This window comes from Theropithecus gelada, chromosome 20 (genome assembly GCF_003255815.1).
Source record: "Theropithecus gelada isolate Dixy chromosome 20, Tgel_1.0, whole genome shotgun sequence".
Lineage (NCBI taxonomy): Eukaryota > Metazoa > Chordata > Mammalia > Primates > Cercopithecidae > Theropithecus > Theropithecus gelada.
This window is the reverse complement of record NC_037688.1, coordinates 59502872-59515403: the sequence shown is the minus strand read 5'-3', so window position 1 is coordinate 59515403 and position 12532 is coordinate 59502872. Positions and strand designations below refer to the sequence as shown.

Genomic DNA, 12532 nt, shown 5'->3' with positions numbered 1-12532 from the left:
TTGCAGTGAGCCGAGATCGCACCACTGCACTCCAGCCTGGGCACAGAGCGAGACTCCGTCTCAAAAAAAAAAAAAAAAAAAAAAATTATAAACTTGTTACAATACCCAAAACAGTTGTTTGGAAAAGCTATAGTAGAAAACAGAGGGTGGAAAAATATTTCTGATACATTTTATCAAATTTTGGCTATTCACTTCTCCTTACCCATGTTTCCATGTCAGGCTTCTATGCCTGGGTTGTTCCGTTATCCTAATGTGTAGCTGCCTCCTAGACCTTCTTGACTCCAAAATTCTTTTATTTGCTGATGTGTTAACAATGTATTCATTCAGCAAGTATTTATCAAGGGGCTGTTGTGTCCTCTAGGATCTTCGGATAATATCAGTTGAACATGGAAAGTTGGTGGCTAGAAGATAACCAGTGCCCTTGTAACCATTCTACCATTGTTAAATTTGAGGAGCCACGTTTATTTATAACATATTCGTCATTTTTCTTAAATTTTAGTGTCATTTTGAAATGGCCTAACACTTTTTATAAATAGTTGTACTTCTCCTTTATCCTAGATATAAACCACAGTACTTCAGGATCCCATTATGAAAATTCCCAGCGGGGACTTGTGTCTTCTACAAGCGATTCTAGCACAAACTGTAAGAATGCTGTTGTAAGTGACTTGTCGGAAAAAGAAGCATGGCCCTCAGTCCCTGGCAGTGATCCGGAGTTGGCTTCAGAATGTATGGATGCTGATTCTGCCTCCAGTTCTGAGTCGGAAAGAAACATCACTATCATGGCTTCAGGGAACACAGGTGGTGAAAAAGATGGCCTTCGGAATAGCACTGGACTTGGTTCCCAAAACAAGTTTGTAGTTGGTAGCAGCAGCAATAATGTGGGCCATGGAAGTAGTACTGGGCCATGGGGTTTTTCCCATGGAGCCATAATAAGCACATGTCAGGTCTCTGTGGATGCTCCTGAAAGCAAATCTGAAAGTAGCAACAATAGAATGAATGCTTGGGGCACTGTAAGTTCTTCATCAAATGGAGGGTTAAATCCAAGCACTTTGAATTCAGCTAGCAACCATGGTGCCTGGCCAGTATTAGAGAACAATGGACTTGCCCTAAAAGGGCCTGTAGGGAGTGGTAGTTCTGGCATCAATATTCAGTGCAGTACTATAGGCCAGATGCCTAACAATCAGAGTATTAACTCTAAAGTGAGTGGTGGTTCTACCCATGGTACCTGGGGAAGCCTTCAGGAAACTTGTGAATCTGAAGTAAGTGGTACACAGAAGGTTTCATTCAGTGGTCAACCTCAGAATATTACCACTGAAATGACTGGACCAAATAACACTACTAACTTTATGACCTCTAGTTTACCAAACTCCGGTTCAGTGCAGAATAATGAGCTGCCTAGTAGTAATACAGGGGCCTGGCGTGTGAGCACAATGAATCATCCTCAGATGCAGGCTCCATCAGGTATGAATGGCACTTCCCTTTCTCACCTTAGCAATGGAGAGTCAAAAAGTGGAGGCTCTTATGGTACTACATGGGGTGCCTATGGTTCTAATTACTCTGGAGACAAATGTTCAGGCCCTAATGGCCAAGCTAATGGTGACACTGTGAATGCAACTCTAATGCAGCCTGGCGTAAATGGGCCTATGGGCACTAACTTTCAAGTTAACACAAACAAAGGAGGTGGTGTGTGGGAATCTGGTGCAGCAAATTCCCAGAGTGCATCATGGGGAAGTGGAAATGGCGCGAATTCTGGAGGAAGTCGAAGAGGATGGGGAACCCCTGCACAAAACACTGGCACTAATTTACCCAGCGGTGAGTGGAACAAACTGCCTAGCAATCAGCATTCCAATGACAGTGCAAATGGCAATGGTAAGAAGTTTACAAATGGATGGAAATCTACTGAGGAAGAGGATCAGGGTTCTGCCACATCTCAGACAAATGAGCAAAGCAGTGTGTGGGCCAAAACAGGAGGTACAGTGGAGAGCGATGGTAGTACAGAAAGCACTGGACGCCTTGAGGAAAAAGGAACTGGAGAAAGTCAGAGTAGAGACAGAAGAAAAATTGATCAGCACACATTACTCCAAAGCATTGTAAACAGAACTGACTTAGATCCACGTGTCCTGTCCAACTCTGGTTGGGGACAGACTCCTATTAAGCAGAATACTGCCTGGGATACAGAAACATCACCTAGAGGGGAACGAAAGACTGACAATGGGACAGAGGCCTGGGGAAGCTCTGCAACACAGACTTTTAACTCAGGGGCATGTATAGATAAGACTAGCCCTAATAGTAATGATACCTCATCTGTATCAGGGTGGGGCGATCCCAAACCTGCTCTGAGGTGGGGAGATTCCAAAGGCTCAAACTGCCAGGGGGGGTGGGAAGATGATTCTGCTGCTACAGGAATGGTCAAGAGCAATCAGTGGGGGAATTGCAAAGAGGAGAAGGCTGCATGGAATGACTCGCAAAAGAACAAACAGGGATGGGGTGATGGACAGAAATCAAGCCAAGGGTGGTCTGTTTCTGCCAGTGATAACTGGGGAGAAACTTCAAGGAGTAACCATTGGGGTGAGGCCAATAAGAAATCCAGCTCAGGAGGTAGTGACAGCGACAGGTCCGTTTCCGGTTGGAACGAACTTGGTAAAACTAGTTCTTTTACTTGGGGAAACAACATAAATCCAAATAATTCATCAGGATGGGATGAATCTTCTAAACCTACTCCTTCCCAGGGATGGGGAGACCCTCCAAAGTCTAATCAGTCTCTAGGTTGGGGAGATTCGTCAAAGCCAGTCAGTTCTCCAGACTGGAACAAGCAACAAGACATTGTTGGATCTTGGGGAATCCCACCAGCTACAGGCAAACCTCCTGGTACAGGCTGGCTGGGGGGACCTATACCAGCCCCAACAAAAGAAGAAGAACCCACAGGCTGGGAGGAACCATCCCCAGAATCTATACGTCGCAAAATGGAGATTGATGATGGAACTTCAGCTTGGGGAGATCCAAGCAAATACAACTACAAAAATGTGAACATGTGGAACAAAAACGTCCCAAATGGCAACAGCCGTTCAGACCAGCAAGCACAGGTACATCAGCTGCTAACGCCTGCAAGTGCCATCTCAAACAAAGAGGCAAGCAGTGGCTCTGGTAAGTTTCTATTTTATGAAATCAAGACTTATTTTAACTTACTGTTATTATAAGATTTGTATAACAAAGTGCTTGGATATGTACACAAAGGCTGTTCCTTACTGTAATCCAGAAGCAGCTTGAAGAAAATTATAGGGGTGATGTTTACCACCAGAGAACAGAGCTCCACTTTTGGCAGTGTTGTTTTGAGTCCTGCACACTTCATTCTCTATTAGAAATGCAACAGAAGGTGAATTGGACAAGGGCAGTCAAGTGGAAATGCTGTACACTTCTCTAAGTTGTTTAGAGTTAGGCCTTGTGGTTTTATTATTTGACTAAAATATCTCCAGAAATAAAACAAGTATCTCATAAATACAGTACTCTCTAAACAGTAGGTACTATATTTGGCTCTAGAAGGGATTTTTTTTAAGTAGGTGAGAAATCCAACTCTACTTAGATACAGTATATATGTTTGTGTATTAAAAATGTTTGATAATACCTTTCTAGTATATCCTTACTTTCCTCTCTTATAATGAACTAATTCCTGTCTCTGCAAATTATCCCGACAACATTTTCATTAAGTGTGATTGGCTACATTGTCTTTGTTAATAAAAGTTTTATTGACTTAATAGTCTCATTGGAAGTGGATATGGGAGTGCTTTCATGAGCTAACTTTTCGGCGCCTAATTTTTTTTTTTTTTCAGTCTAAGTATAGTTTGTTGTATTAATTTAGGTTTGATTCTTAAAAGGAAGAAGTATGTATCTAAGATGAAGCCTGTTGGCTTTTATTTTTTCTTAATGAAACGTTTATGGCTTTGTTTTTGTTGTGGTGGTGGTGGTTTTTTTTTTTTTTTTTTTTTTTTTGCTTTGGACAACCTCAGCCTAATACTTCAGATTTTAAAATAAGGATTGTTCAGCATGTGTAAAAAGTAGGTGACCCATTATTGTTAGCTGGGTAGTACATTGTTTTTCCAGTGTATGTGGTGTGGAAGGGGTACACTTGTGCCACAATTTTTTTTTTTTTTTTGGGTGGGGGGAGATGGAGTCTTGCTCTGTCACCTAGGCTGGAGTGCAGTGGCATGATCTTGGCTCACTGCAGTCTCCACCTCCCAGGTTCAAGCAATTCTCCTGTCTCAGCTTCCTGAGTAGCTGGGACTACAGGTGTGTGCCACTATGCCCAGCTAATCTTTGTATTTTTAGTAGAGACCAGGTTTTGCCATGTTGCCCAGGCTGGTCTCAAAATCCTGACCTCAGCTGATCCACCTGCCTCGGCCTCCCAAAGTGCTGGGATTACAGGCATCAGCCACTGTACCCAGCTGGTACAAATGTTATACATACACTGTCACCCAACTTATCACCTGCTCCAATTCACAAGGTTTGGTTTAGAATGACTTGACCTTTTCAGGAATTAAATTGATGCTCAAAGGAGAGTGGTTTCCCATAACTATGCAAAAATCAGCTCTAGGCCTAGAGGGTAATTATGAAAAAAGTTTTAAAAATTCTCACCTTATAGTTATATTAATGGGAAATAGTTTGTCTTTTTTTTTTTTTTTAACATAAAACGATGCCATTTTTTTGCCTATCACAGTATCATTATTCTGTACATAAACATGAGGTTCTTCATCCTTGGTCCCTAAGTATTCTTTATTGTCCCTTATTCCACTGCACCTCCTTACCTTCTATGCTGATGACTTCTTTTCCCACACTTTCTAAAGGCTGGGGTGAGCCCTGGGGGGAGCCTTCTACTCCAGCCACAACTGTGGATAATGGTACTTCAGCATGGGGTAAGCCCATAGACAGTGGTCCCAGCTGGGGGGAACCCATTGCTGCGGCATCCAGCACATCCACGTGGGGCTCCAGCTCTGTTGGTCCACAAGCATTAAGCAAATCTGGTAAGTTATTGACAATGCCTGGTAGCTGTTGTGTAGCAGTGGTGATCACTCACTGACTATAATTAAATAATTAGATAAGGTTTCTGTGTTATATAATCATATAATATGGCACGATAGATGATGTTCAGTATTTTGCTCTTTGATTTTGTAACATGGTTTATTCTCTTTCTGAATTTTCCTCTTTTCTCATATTTCTTAGAATTGTAACTGTTAATTTGCATATACTTCATCAAATCTAAATTATATTTTACCAAATTAGGTTATCTAGGAAGAGTCTACTAGCAACTTTCATGCCATCCAGCCTGAGAGGCTAAATAGTGTAGCCATGAGGACACATATTCAGACTGTCAGATGATTCCCTGAAAGTTACAGACAATTAGCATAGTTCAGAAAAGACCCAAGATTCAAATTAACATTGTCATTATCTTATAGGTTATGTAAAAGATACCCTATAGGAATCCCAAGGGCCATGTGTGAAGATAAGATGCTTTCTGCTTATGACTTTGAAATACTCTTTGGCCATTCTCCCTGAAAATATATACAAAAACTGATTATTTCAAATTTCATTCATCATCTTCGTCCTGTGTGTCACTATGCAGATGATTAAGTGGGTACAAACAAGAGTGCTACCATTGTCCATGTTCAAGAACCATGATTTGTTAAAGGCATGGAGGAGTTTTATTAGATTTTAAAATAAGAATATGTTCTTTTTCTTTTTCTTTTTTTTTTTTTTTGAGACGGAGTCTCGCTCTGTTGCCCAAGATGGAGTGTAGTGGCGCGATCTCGGCTCACTGCAAGCTCTGCCTCCAGGGTTCACGCCATTCTCCTGCCTCAGCCTCCGAACTCCCGAGTAGCTGGGACTACAGGCGCCCGCCACGACGCCCAGCTAATTTTTTGTATTTTTAGTAGAGACAGGGTTTCACCGTGTTAGCCAGGATGGTCTCGATCTCCTGACCTCGTGATCCGCCCGTCTCAGCCTCCCAAAGTGCTGGGATTACAGGCGTGAGCCACCGTGCCCGGCCAAGAATGTATTCTTTTTCGTGGAACTTTTAGCTCAGTATAAAACATACATTCCTTCTGTGCAGATACAGGAAGGGAAATAAGTGTGTGCGTGTGTGTTTTCTTAGGTTCTCTACCCAATTTTTAATGTATGGTTATTCTCCAGAAGGAATTCTTTTATTAAAGTATGTTTCTCTTTATATCACAAATCCACAATCAGGGCCAAAATCTATGCAAGATGGCTGGTGTGGTGATGATATGCCATTGCCTGGAAATCGCCCCACTGGCTGGGAAGAGGAAGAGGATGTAGAGATTGGAATGTGGAATAGTAATTCGTCTCAAGAGCTTAACTCATCTTTAAATTGGCCACCATATACAAAGAAAATGTCATCGAAGGTAAACATTTCAAGGGCAAAGCCCTTGAAACTTTAAATTCCAAAGGTAGTTTACCCACAGAAAATTAACTTTTTGCCTGCCCATTTCTGGCAGTCAGTACAGTCCAGGCAGCCCCCACCTTAGGTATAGCCACTTGTATGGGCAGCCACCTAGAGAAACATAAGACCACAGGAACTTCCTTTCTCCCCACTGCTACAGCTTGGGATTTCTCTCCTCCTCCCCCTCCACCAGTGCTGCCTGGGACAACCCCTCATCCTAGGGTGGTGCCTGCAGCGGTGAGGATGAAGAGAAGAGCAAATCTCCATGTTGACTCTTTCCATCCCACTGCCAGTTCATCTCCCATTTCACCTCCTCACCTGGAGTCCCCTGCCACCCCCTTACCCAGAGTCACTATCCTCCTTATTCACCTGTCATCTTTGTCCCTATCCCATCCCAAAAGGTCCTGTGACAGAAATCCCTAGGAATGATCTGAGCTTGATTTGGCTTTTATGTGTGGACAAATCATATTCCTAAAGCTGGCTGTACATCGGAATCCCATGGCATTTGTTAAAAGTGCAGCTTCCCGTACCTCAGGTCTACTGAAGTTTTGGAAATTGGACCAGGTTTCTTATCCTGAAGAAACTCCCCAAATGTCTCTGATGCAGAGCCAGGTTTGGGAAGCACTGATTTAGAGCACTGGTTCGTAAGAGGTGGCACTGGGGGCTGGCGTCAGGTCTTCCTGGGGACGACCATTTTCAAAATAGGTGCCCAGTCTCCCAGGTGGTTCTGACATAACATCCTATCCCACCCAACTTGAGAATGATTACCTTTTGAGAGACCTTAGAAGGCAAATACCAGTGGATAGTTGGACTAGGTAACTGCCAAGGTTCCTCACTTTTAATCCTGGGATTCTAAGTCTAGGACCTGCCATTTTCATTTTTAAAATTTTTCATTTGGCTGAATTTGCCTATTGCCTTGCCATATAGCTTATGAAATGCTTTTACATGTTTTACATAAGTCATTTGATCCTCACAACCTTCTAAGATAGGATACTAATGAGGAATTTGAGACTGGAAAAGGTGGTGACTTGCCCAAAGTTGCAATAACTAGTGACAGAGTAAGGACTTAAGTTTAGGTCTTCCAATTCCAAACCCTGTGTTCTTCCCACTGGACCATGCTGTTTTGTGACTTTGTCTTTCCTTACAGGGTCTGAGTGGCAAAAAAAGGAGAAGGGAAAGGGTGTGTAGCCTTTTTACTCTTTCTCCTTTGTTTCTACTAGTAAAAATCTTTAGAAAGCAACTGCAAACATTTATTTAGCCTCTGCTGTGTGCCAGGTACTGTGCTTGGTGCTGGGGATTCAAATACACTAAGATATGAGCTTCACCTTTCGGGAGCTCACAGTCTAGTACGGGATATTAGGAGAGCTTCATAGAAGTGTCAGCTTGAATTTGGAAGATGCTTGGGATGGGATGTGTTAAGGAAGATAGTAGCCCAACATAACTAAAATGTAGAATTTTTAGGAAGAAGTGACAAGAGATCTGGCTCTGTAGTTAAGGCAGATTGTAGTGTCTTCAATAGCATGCCAAGAATTTGAACTTTATTTTGTGTAAAATATGGAACCAATGAAATTGAGTAGAAAACAACATCAGTGGGGTTTTTTAATTATTAATTTTAGTCAATGATAGTATGAAATATAAATTGGCACAGAGGGGAGACCACAGTTAGGGATCTCAGGGAGCATCTGTGTTAATTCAAGCTAGAAAGGAGGGCTTGAGTTGGGAAATGAGACTGGATATATAGTGGAAGGGACTAATTTGAGAGGCATTTCAGTCAGAATAGAAAGGACAGAAGAACTTGGCAACTAGTTAGGTATGGGGATGGATGGGGTGAAAGGAAAAGGGATCAAAGCCAACTTCAGAATCTGCGGAGAGAGTTAGGTGCTTGCTTCAGAGACCTGCATTTGGGGGGAAGTTGTGAAGCTGTGTTCTGTTTCACAGTCAGAAGGAATAGACAGTAGCAATGGGAAAGGGTGATGAAGGCAACAGACTGAGGATGGTTCTGTGAGACCATAATGAGAGACATAGGTCTCTATGGCTTCCAGCCTCCTTGTCTACCAGACTGCTAATCACAGACCCTTCATCCTCTTAACTCAGGTCTCAATGGAGTTTCCATACCACTCATACCCCAACCAGCTGCAGAGAGCCAGCCAGCCCTAAGCAGGAGGAATCCCAGGTTCAATTCTGCTAGAGATGTTGTGTTCTTGGCAACACAAATTGAAATTTTAAAATACTTTTCCTGTGGAAAACATGGTGTGTTTTCAGTAGGATGCACATAGCATAATTAAATTATGGGTTAAATTGGCTTCTTTAGACTAACCTGAGGACCTAGTCATTATTTTTTTACTTTGGTTTGGAGTGAGAATTCCAGAAATCTAAATTATAACTACTCTTACAGTTCTCCACTACTCAGAGGCCCTGTTTTCATATTTTTGGGTCATCGAGGCCTTTTGCTTCTGTCTTTTCCTTCTGACTGCTTGCCTTTAGAGATTTCTCTGTACATTACAGCTATACCAGAGGACTGGAGCAAAGGAAGTTGAAAATCAAATAAGTTGATTTTTAATTATTAACAACTCTGATAAGAGTTGATTGGAGGAGAAATTATTGGCTAAAAATGAGAATTGGGGATTGTCTTAAGTTTTATTAATCCGTCACTATACCCAGATAAACAGAGATGGCCATGGCATCTTTTCTACTCTTTTATTTTACAAAGGGAATGATGAAAGGTGGAAACAAACAAGAAGAGGCGTGGATAAATCCATTTGTTAAACAGTTTTCAAATATCAGTTTTTCGGTAAGTATGTTTTCTTAGCAGCTCCTTCCTCTTTTAATGGTGCTCCATGGTTTATCTCGATTTCACTCTTTTCAAGAATTATTTTTCGTCTTCGAGTCCTTAGGAATGTGCTTGATGTTGGAGTAAAATTGGCCTCCAAACCTTTATTTTTATGGTTTTAGCTAAGAACTTCAGTCACATGTTTTATTTTAAAACATTTAAAAAATTACATTAGGCAATGAAAAATGAAGCTTTATGATCCACTTGAATTTTTCAGATAATGAAATACAGTAAAATTCTTCATTTTTTATTCGTTTTCATTGATAAATTAAGGTCTGCTAACATGCTGCATTTTCTTTCTTCAGAGAGACTCACCAGAGGAAAATGTACAAAGCAATAAAATGGACCTTTCTGGAGGTAAGAGAAAATTAAATCTGTTTATATTCCTTATTGAGGGACAAGCACATCCGTGACATGATTCTGCTGAAAGAGCCCTGATGTAGATCAGGATGGTGGGGAGGCTGTGCTCTCCAATAGACGTGTACATGCTGTGGTTAAATGAGTGCATGTGCCTTGGAAGTGCAGACCACTGTGCACATCAGTGGTGTTATTAGTCTGATTACAGTGGTGTTATTAGTCTCATTACTTTACACATAATCCTGCCAAGAGGGAGTTACTCAGGTTGGAGGGTATAGTCTTCTTGATTAAGGAACAGCATGTAGAAGGGCCTAGACGTATGACAGACTCTTAAAACTATACTGGAGGACTGGTAAGTAGTTCCATAGAACAAGTCAAGAAAAACAGTTTTGGTGGGGGTAGCCGTGGTGGTGGTGGTGAAAGATTACCTGGATAAAGATGCTAGAAAACCAGGTTGGTGCTAAGTCATGAGGAGCTTGAGAATATGAACTTCATTCTTAAAATATGAGATTAAAGTGAAGCAGGGTAATGACATGGTTTGGACTTATGTCTTAGAAAAATCATCTTGGTTATAGATCGAAAATATCTTAGGATAGAAAACATTGGCAGCAGGAGATAGAGAAAAGATACTAAAGATAGCAAAACCAGGTAGATACTTGCTGCAGTAGCCAGTAATTATTTTCAAAGCTCCAAACCAAGAGAGTAGATGCGAATGATCTTAATTCCATGGAGACATAGGAATTGGAATCAATAAAAGTTGATAACCAGTTTGAACCAATTTGTTAGGCAGATTGAGGGAGAGATTGTGATGAAAACTTACCTGGATGGTTTAATAGATGGTAGTGCTATTGTGTTAATCAGAGTCCAGTCAGAAGAAACTATGCAGTAATTTGCTAACAGGAAAAATGTAATATACAAGACCTTAACAAGGAATTGGAGTAGCATTAGCAGATACAAGGGGAAGTCACTCAGTGAGGACTGACGTAGCATGCCCAAGAAAGAGCCGCCTTCCTCTCACTATGGTGCCATGTCAGTAGGAGTGCAGGAGATCCACCCTCTAAGATACCAGTGAAGGCAGGGCACAGGAGCGGTGTCTCATGGGAGGCAGTCTCTACGGAGCTACCAGAGGGCATGCTGATAGATGCTGCCAGCCACTGGTGAGTTGAGCATTGTAGGTGCTGGCAAAGCTGCCGTGCTGCAGGAGAGAGCAGACCAGAACTAGGAAACCAAATGTCTCCTCTTGCACCTTCTACTTAAAAAAGGTCAGTGCTAGCTGGCAAAGGAAAAAAATCTGTAAAGGGCCTAAGTCCCTCTTTTTTTCACAGAGCAATCAAAAAGGGTGAAATTGGAGCTAGAGGAAAGAAGTCAGTAATCAGCACAGTTCATCCCAACCCTTTGACTGCTCACCTTCCATATGTACTCTTCTACACAAATTTGTCCAGTACAGTGGCAATGCAACTCTGTATTTCTGCTTAACAAGATATAGCTTGCTTTCTTGCAAGTGAGGAAGTGTTCATCCTCTCTCTAAACTGAGGAGATGAACAGCCCCAAGGGTCATTGTATTCATCACTGGCTATATAATCACCCCGGAAATTCAGTCACAGTTTGTTACCTAAAGACTAAATAATAAAACTTAACATCTAATAACTTGTGAATAAGGTAAAAGCAGGAAAGAAAATACTTGGCCTATACAAATTAACACATCCATATGACAAACAATAGGAAAATATGCAAATCTACTACCATTGTTATTTCTATAATTGCTCGTAAGCCATCATTGGTATCTGTGCCTTCCTCCCTTCACTGCATATTCTGTACTTACCTCACTTTCAGGTTGAACCTCAGCTGCTCTTGGTTCTTTAGCTGCTGGAGTTAAGTAACCCAAACCTTCATTCCCAAAGAATCTGAGCCCCCAGTTGTCCTTGACTTTTATGGTTACCGTTGTTTTTCATTGGCCGTCACTACTTGGTATGGATATACTGAGAAGCTTCCCAGAGAATCCCCTGGATTCCAGACAGTCTTCACTGCCTTCATTTTGTAATCACATCAGTTACCCCAGCCAGTAGACTCGTTTTTTGTTGGTTGGTTGGTTGGTTTTTTGCCTGCTAGTTCGTATCTCAAGGAGTGCAAAATGTCCCTGTAGCAGTCTTCATCTTCCAGGGCAGTGGAGCCATTGTTGTGGTTTTTGCTGGAAGCGTTTTCTCTCTCAAGGACTAAGTTCTCTAATCAGCAGTTGTCAGAACAGGAAAGGAGTGTTCTGTAAGTGGCCCATTAGGTATAATTGTGAGAGAAGCTGCTCCCACTTTCACCTTTTGATTCTCAAGACCTACAAATTCTGGTAGTTGGGGAGACACATACTGCATCCTCCTAAGACAGATGCCCACCCTTTTAGTATGTTGTCTCCCAACTTGCTTTGTAACTGATTCTTTAGTAAGCCTGTTAATTTGATTAGCTACTTTCAGGCAATGGCATATATGTTAAGACCAGTTAATTCCATGGGCATGAACACAGTCCTGTATTTCCTCTGCAGTGACATGAGTTTCTTGGTAAGACATGATGGCTGTGAGGAGTGCCACGATAGTGGAGAAGGTATTCTGTGAGGCTGTGGATGACAGAAGCTTTACAGGCAAGAAAAATCCATGTCCAGAATGTGAGCCTCTTCCTGTTAGTACAAGTTTCTGCCTCCTTCATGGCTCACTGCATGGTGCAGAAGTTGCTGTGCTGTCATGCTGGTGGAACTTGTGGGAAATATGCCCTCTAGGGTGCTGGGAAAAAGCATTCATGGAGAGGTGTCTCATGGGAGACACTGCAGCACAACTGTGATGTGAGAGGGAGGGGAATGCTGGGAATGCTGGGAGAAGCTCCCACTGAGTGCTGCTGACCCACCAGGCAATGGA

At 42.0% G+C, this 12532-nt stretch overlaps 1 protein-coding gene across 3 annotated transcripts in view; it reads left to right on the top strand.

The window, feature by feature from the left end:
* Window positions 1–12532, top strand: part of TNRC6A (trinucleotide repeat containing 6A) — a 216031-nt gene that overhangs the window by 177369 nt on the left and 26130 nt on the right. For all 3 annotated transcript variants that reach the window (XM_025370328.1, XM_025370329.1, XM_025370327.1), the window contains exons 6-11: window positions 559–3144; window positions 4839–5015; window positions 6235–6410; window positions 7596–7628; window positions 9159–9239; window positions 9584–9635. In XM_025370328.1, coding sequence (XP_025226113.1) covers window positions 559–3144; window positions 4839–5015; window positions 6235–6410; window positions 7596–7628; window positions 9159–9239; window positions 9584–9635 — 3105 coding nt within the window. The remainder of the gene's footprint in view (window positions 1–558; window positions 3145–4838; window positions 5016–6234; window positions 6411–7595; window positions 7629–9158; window positions 9240–9583; window positions 9636–12532) is intronic.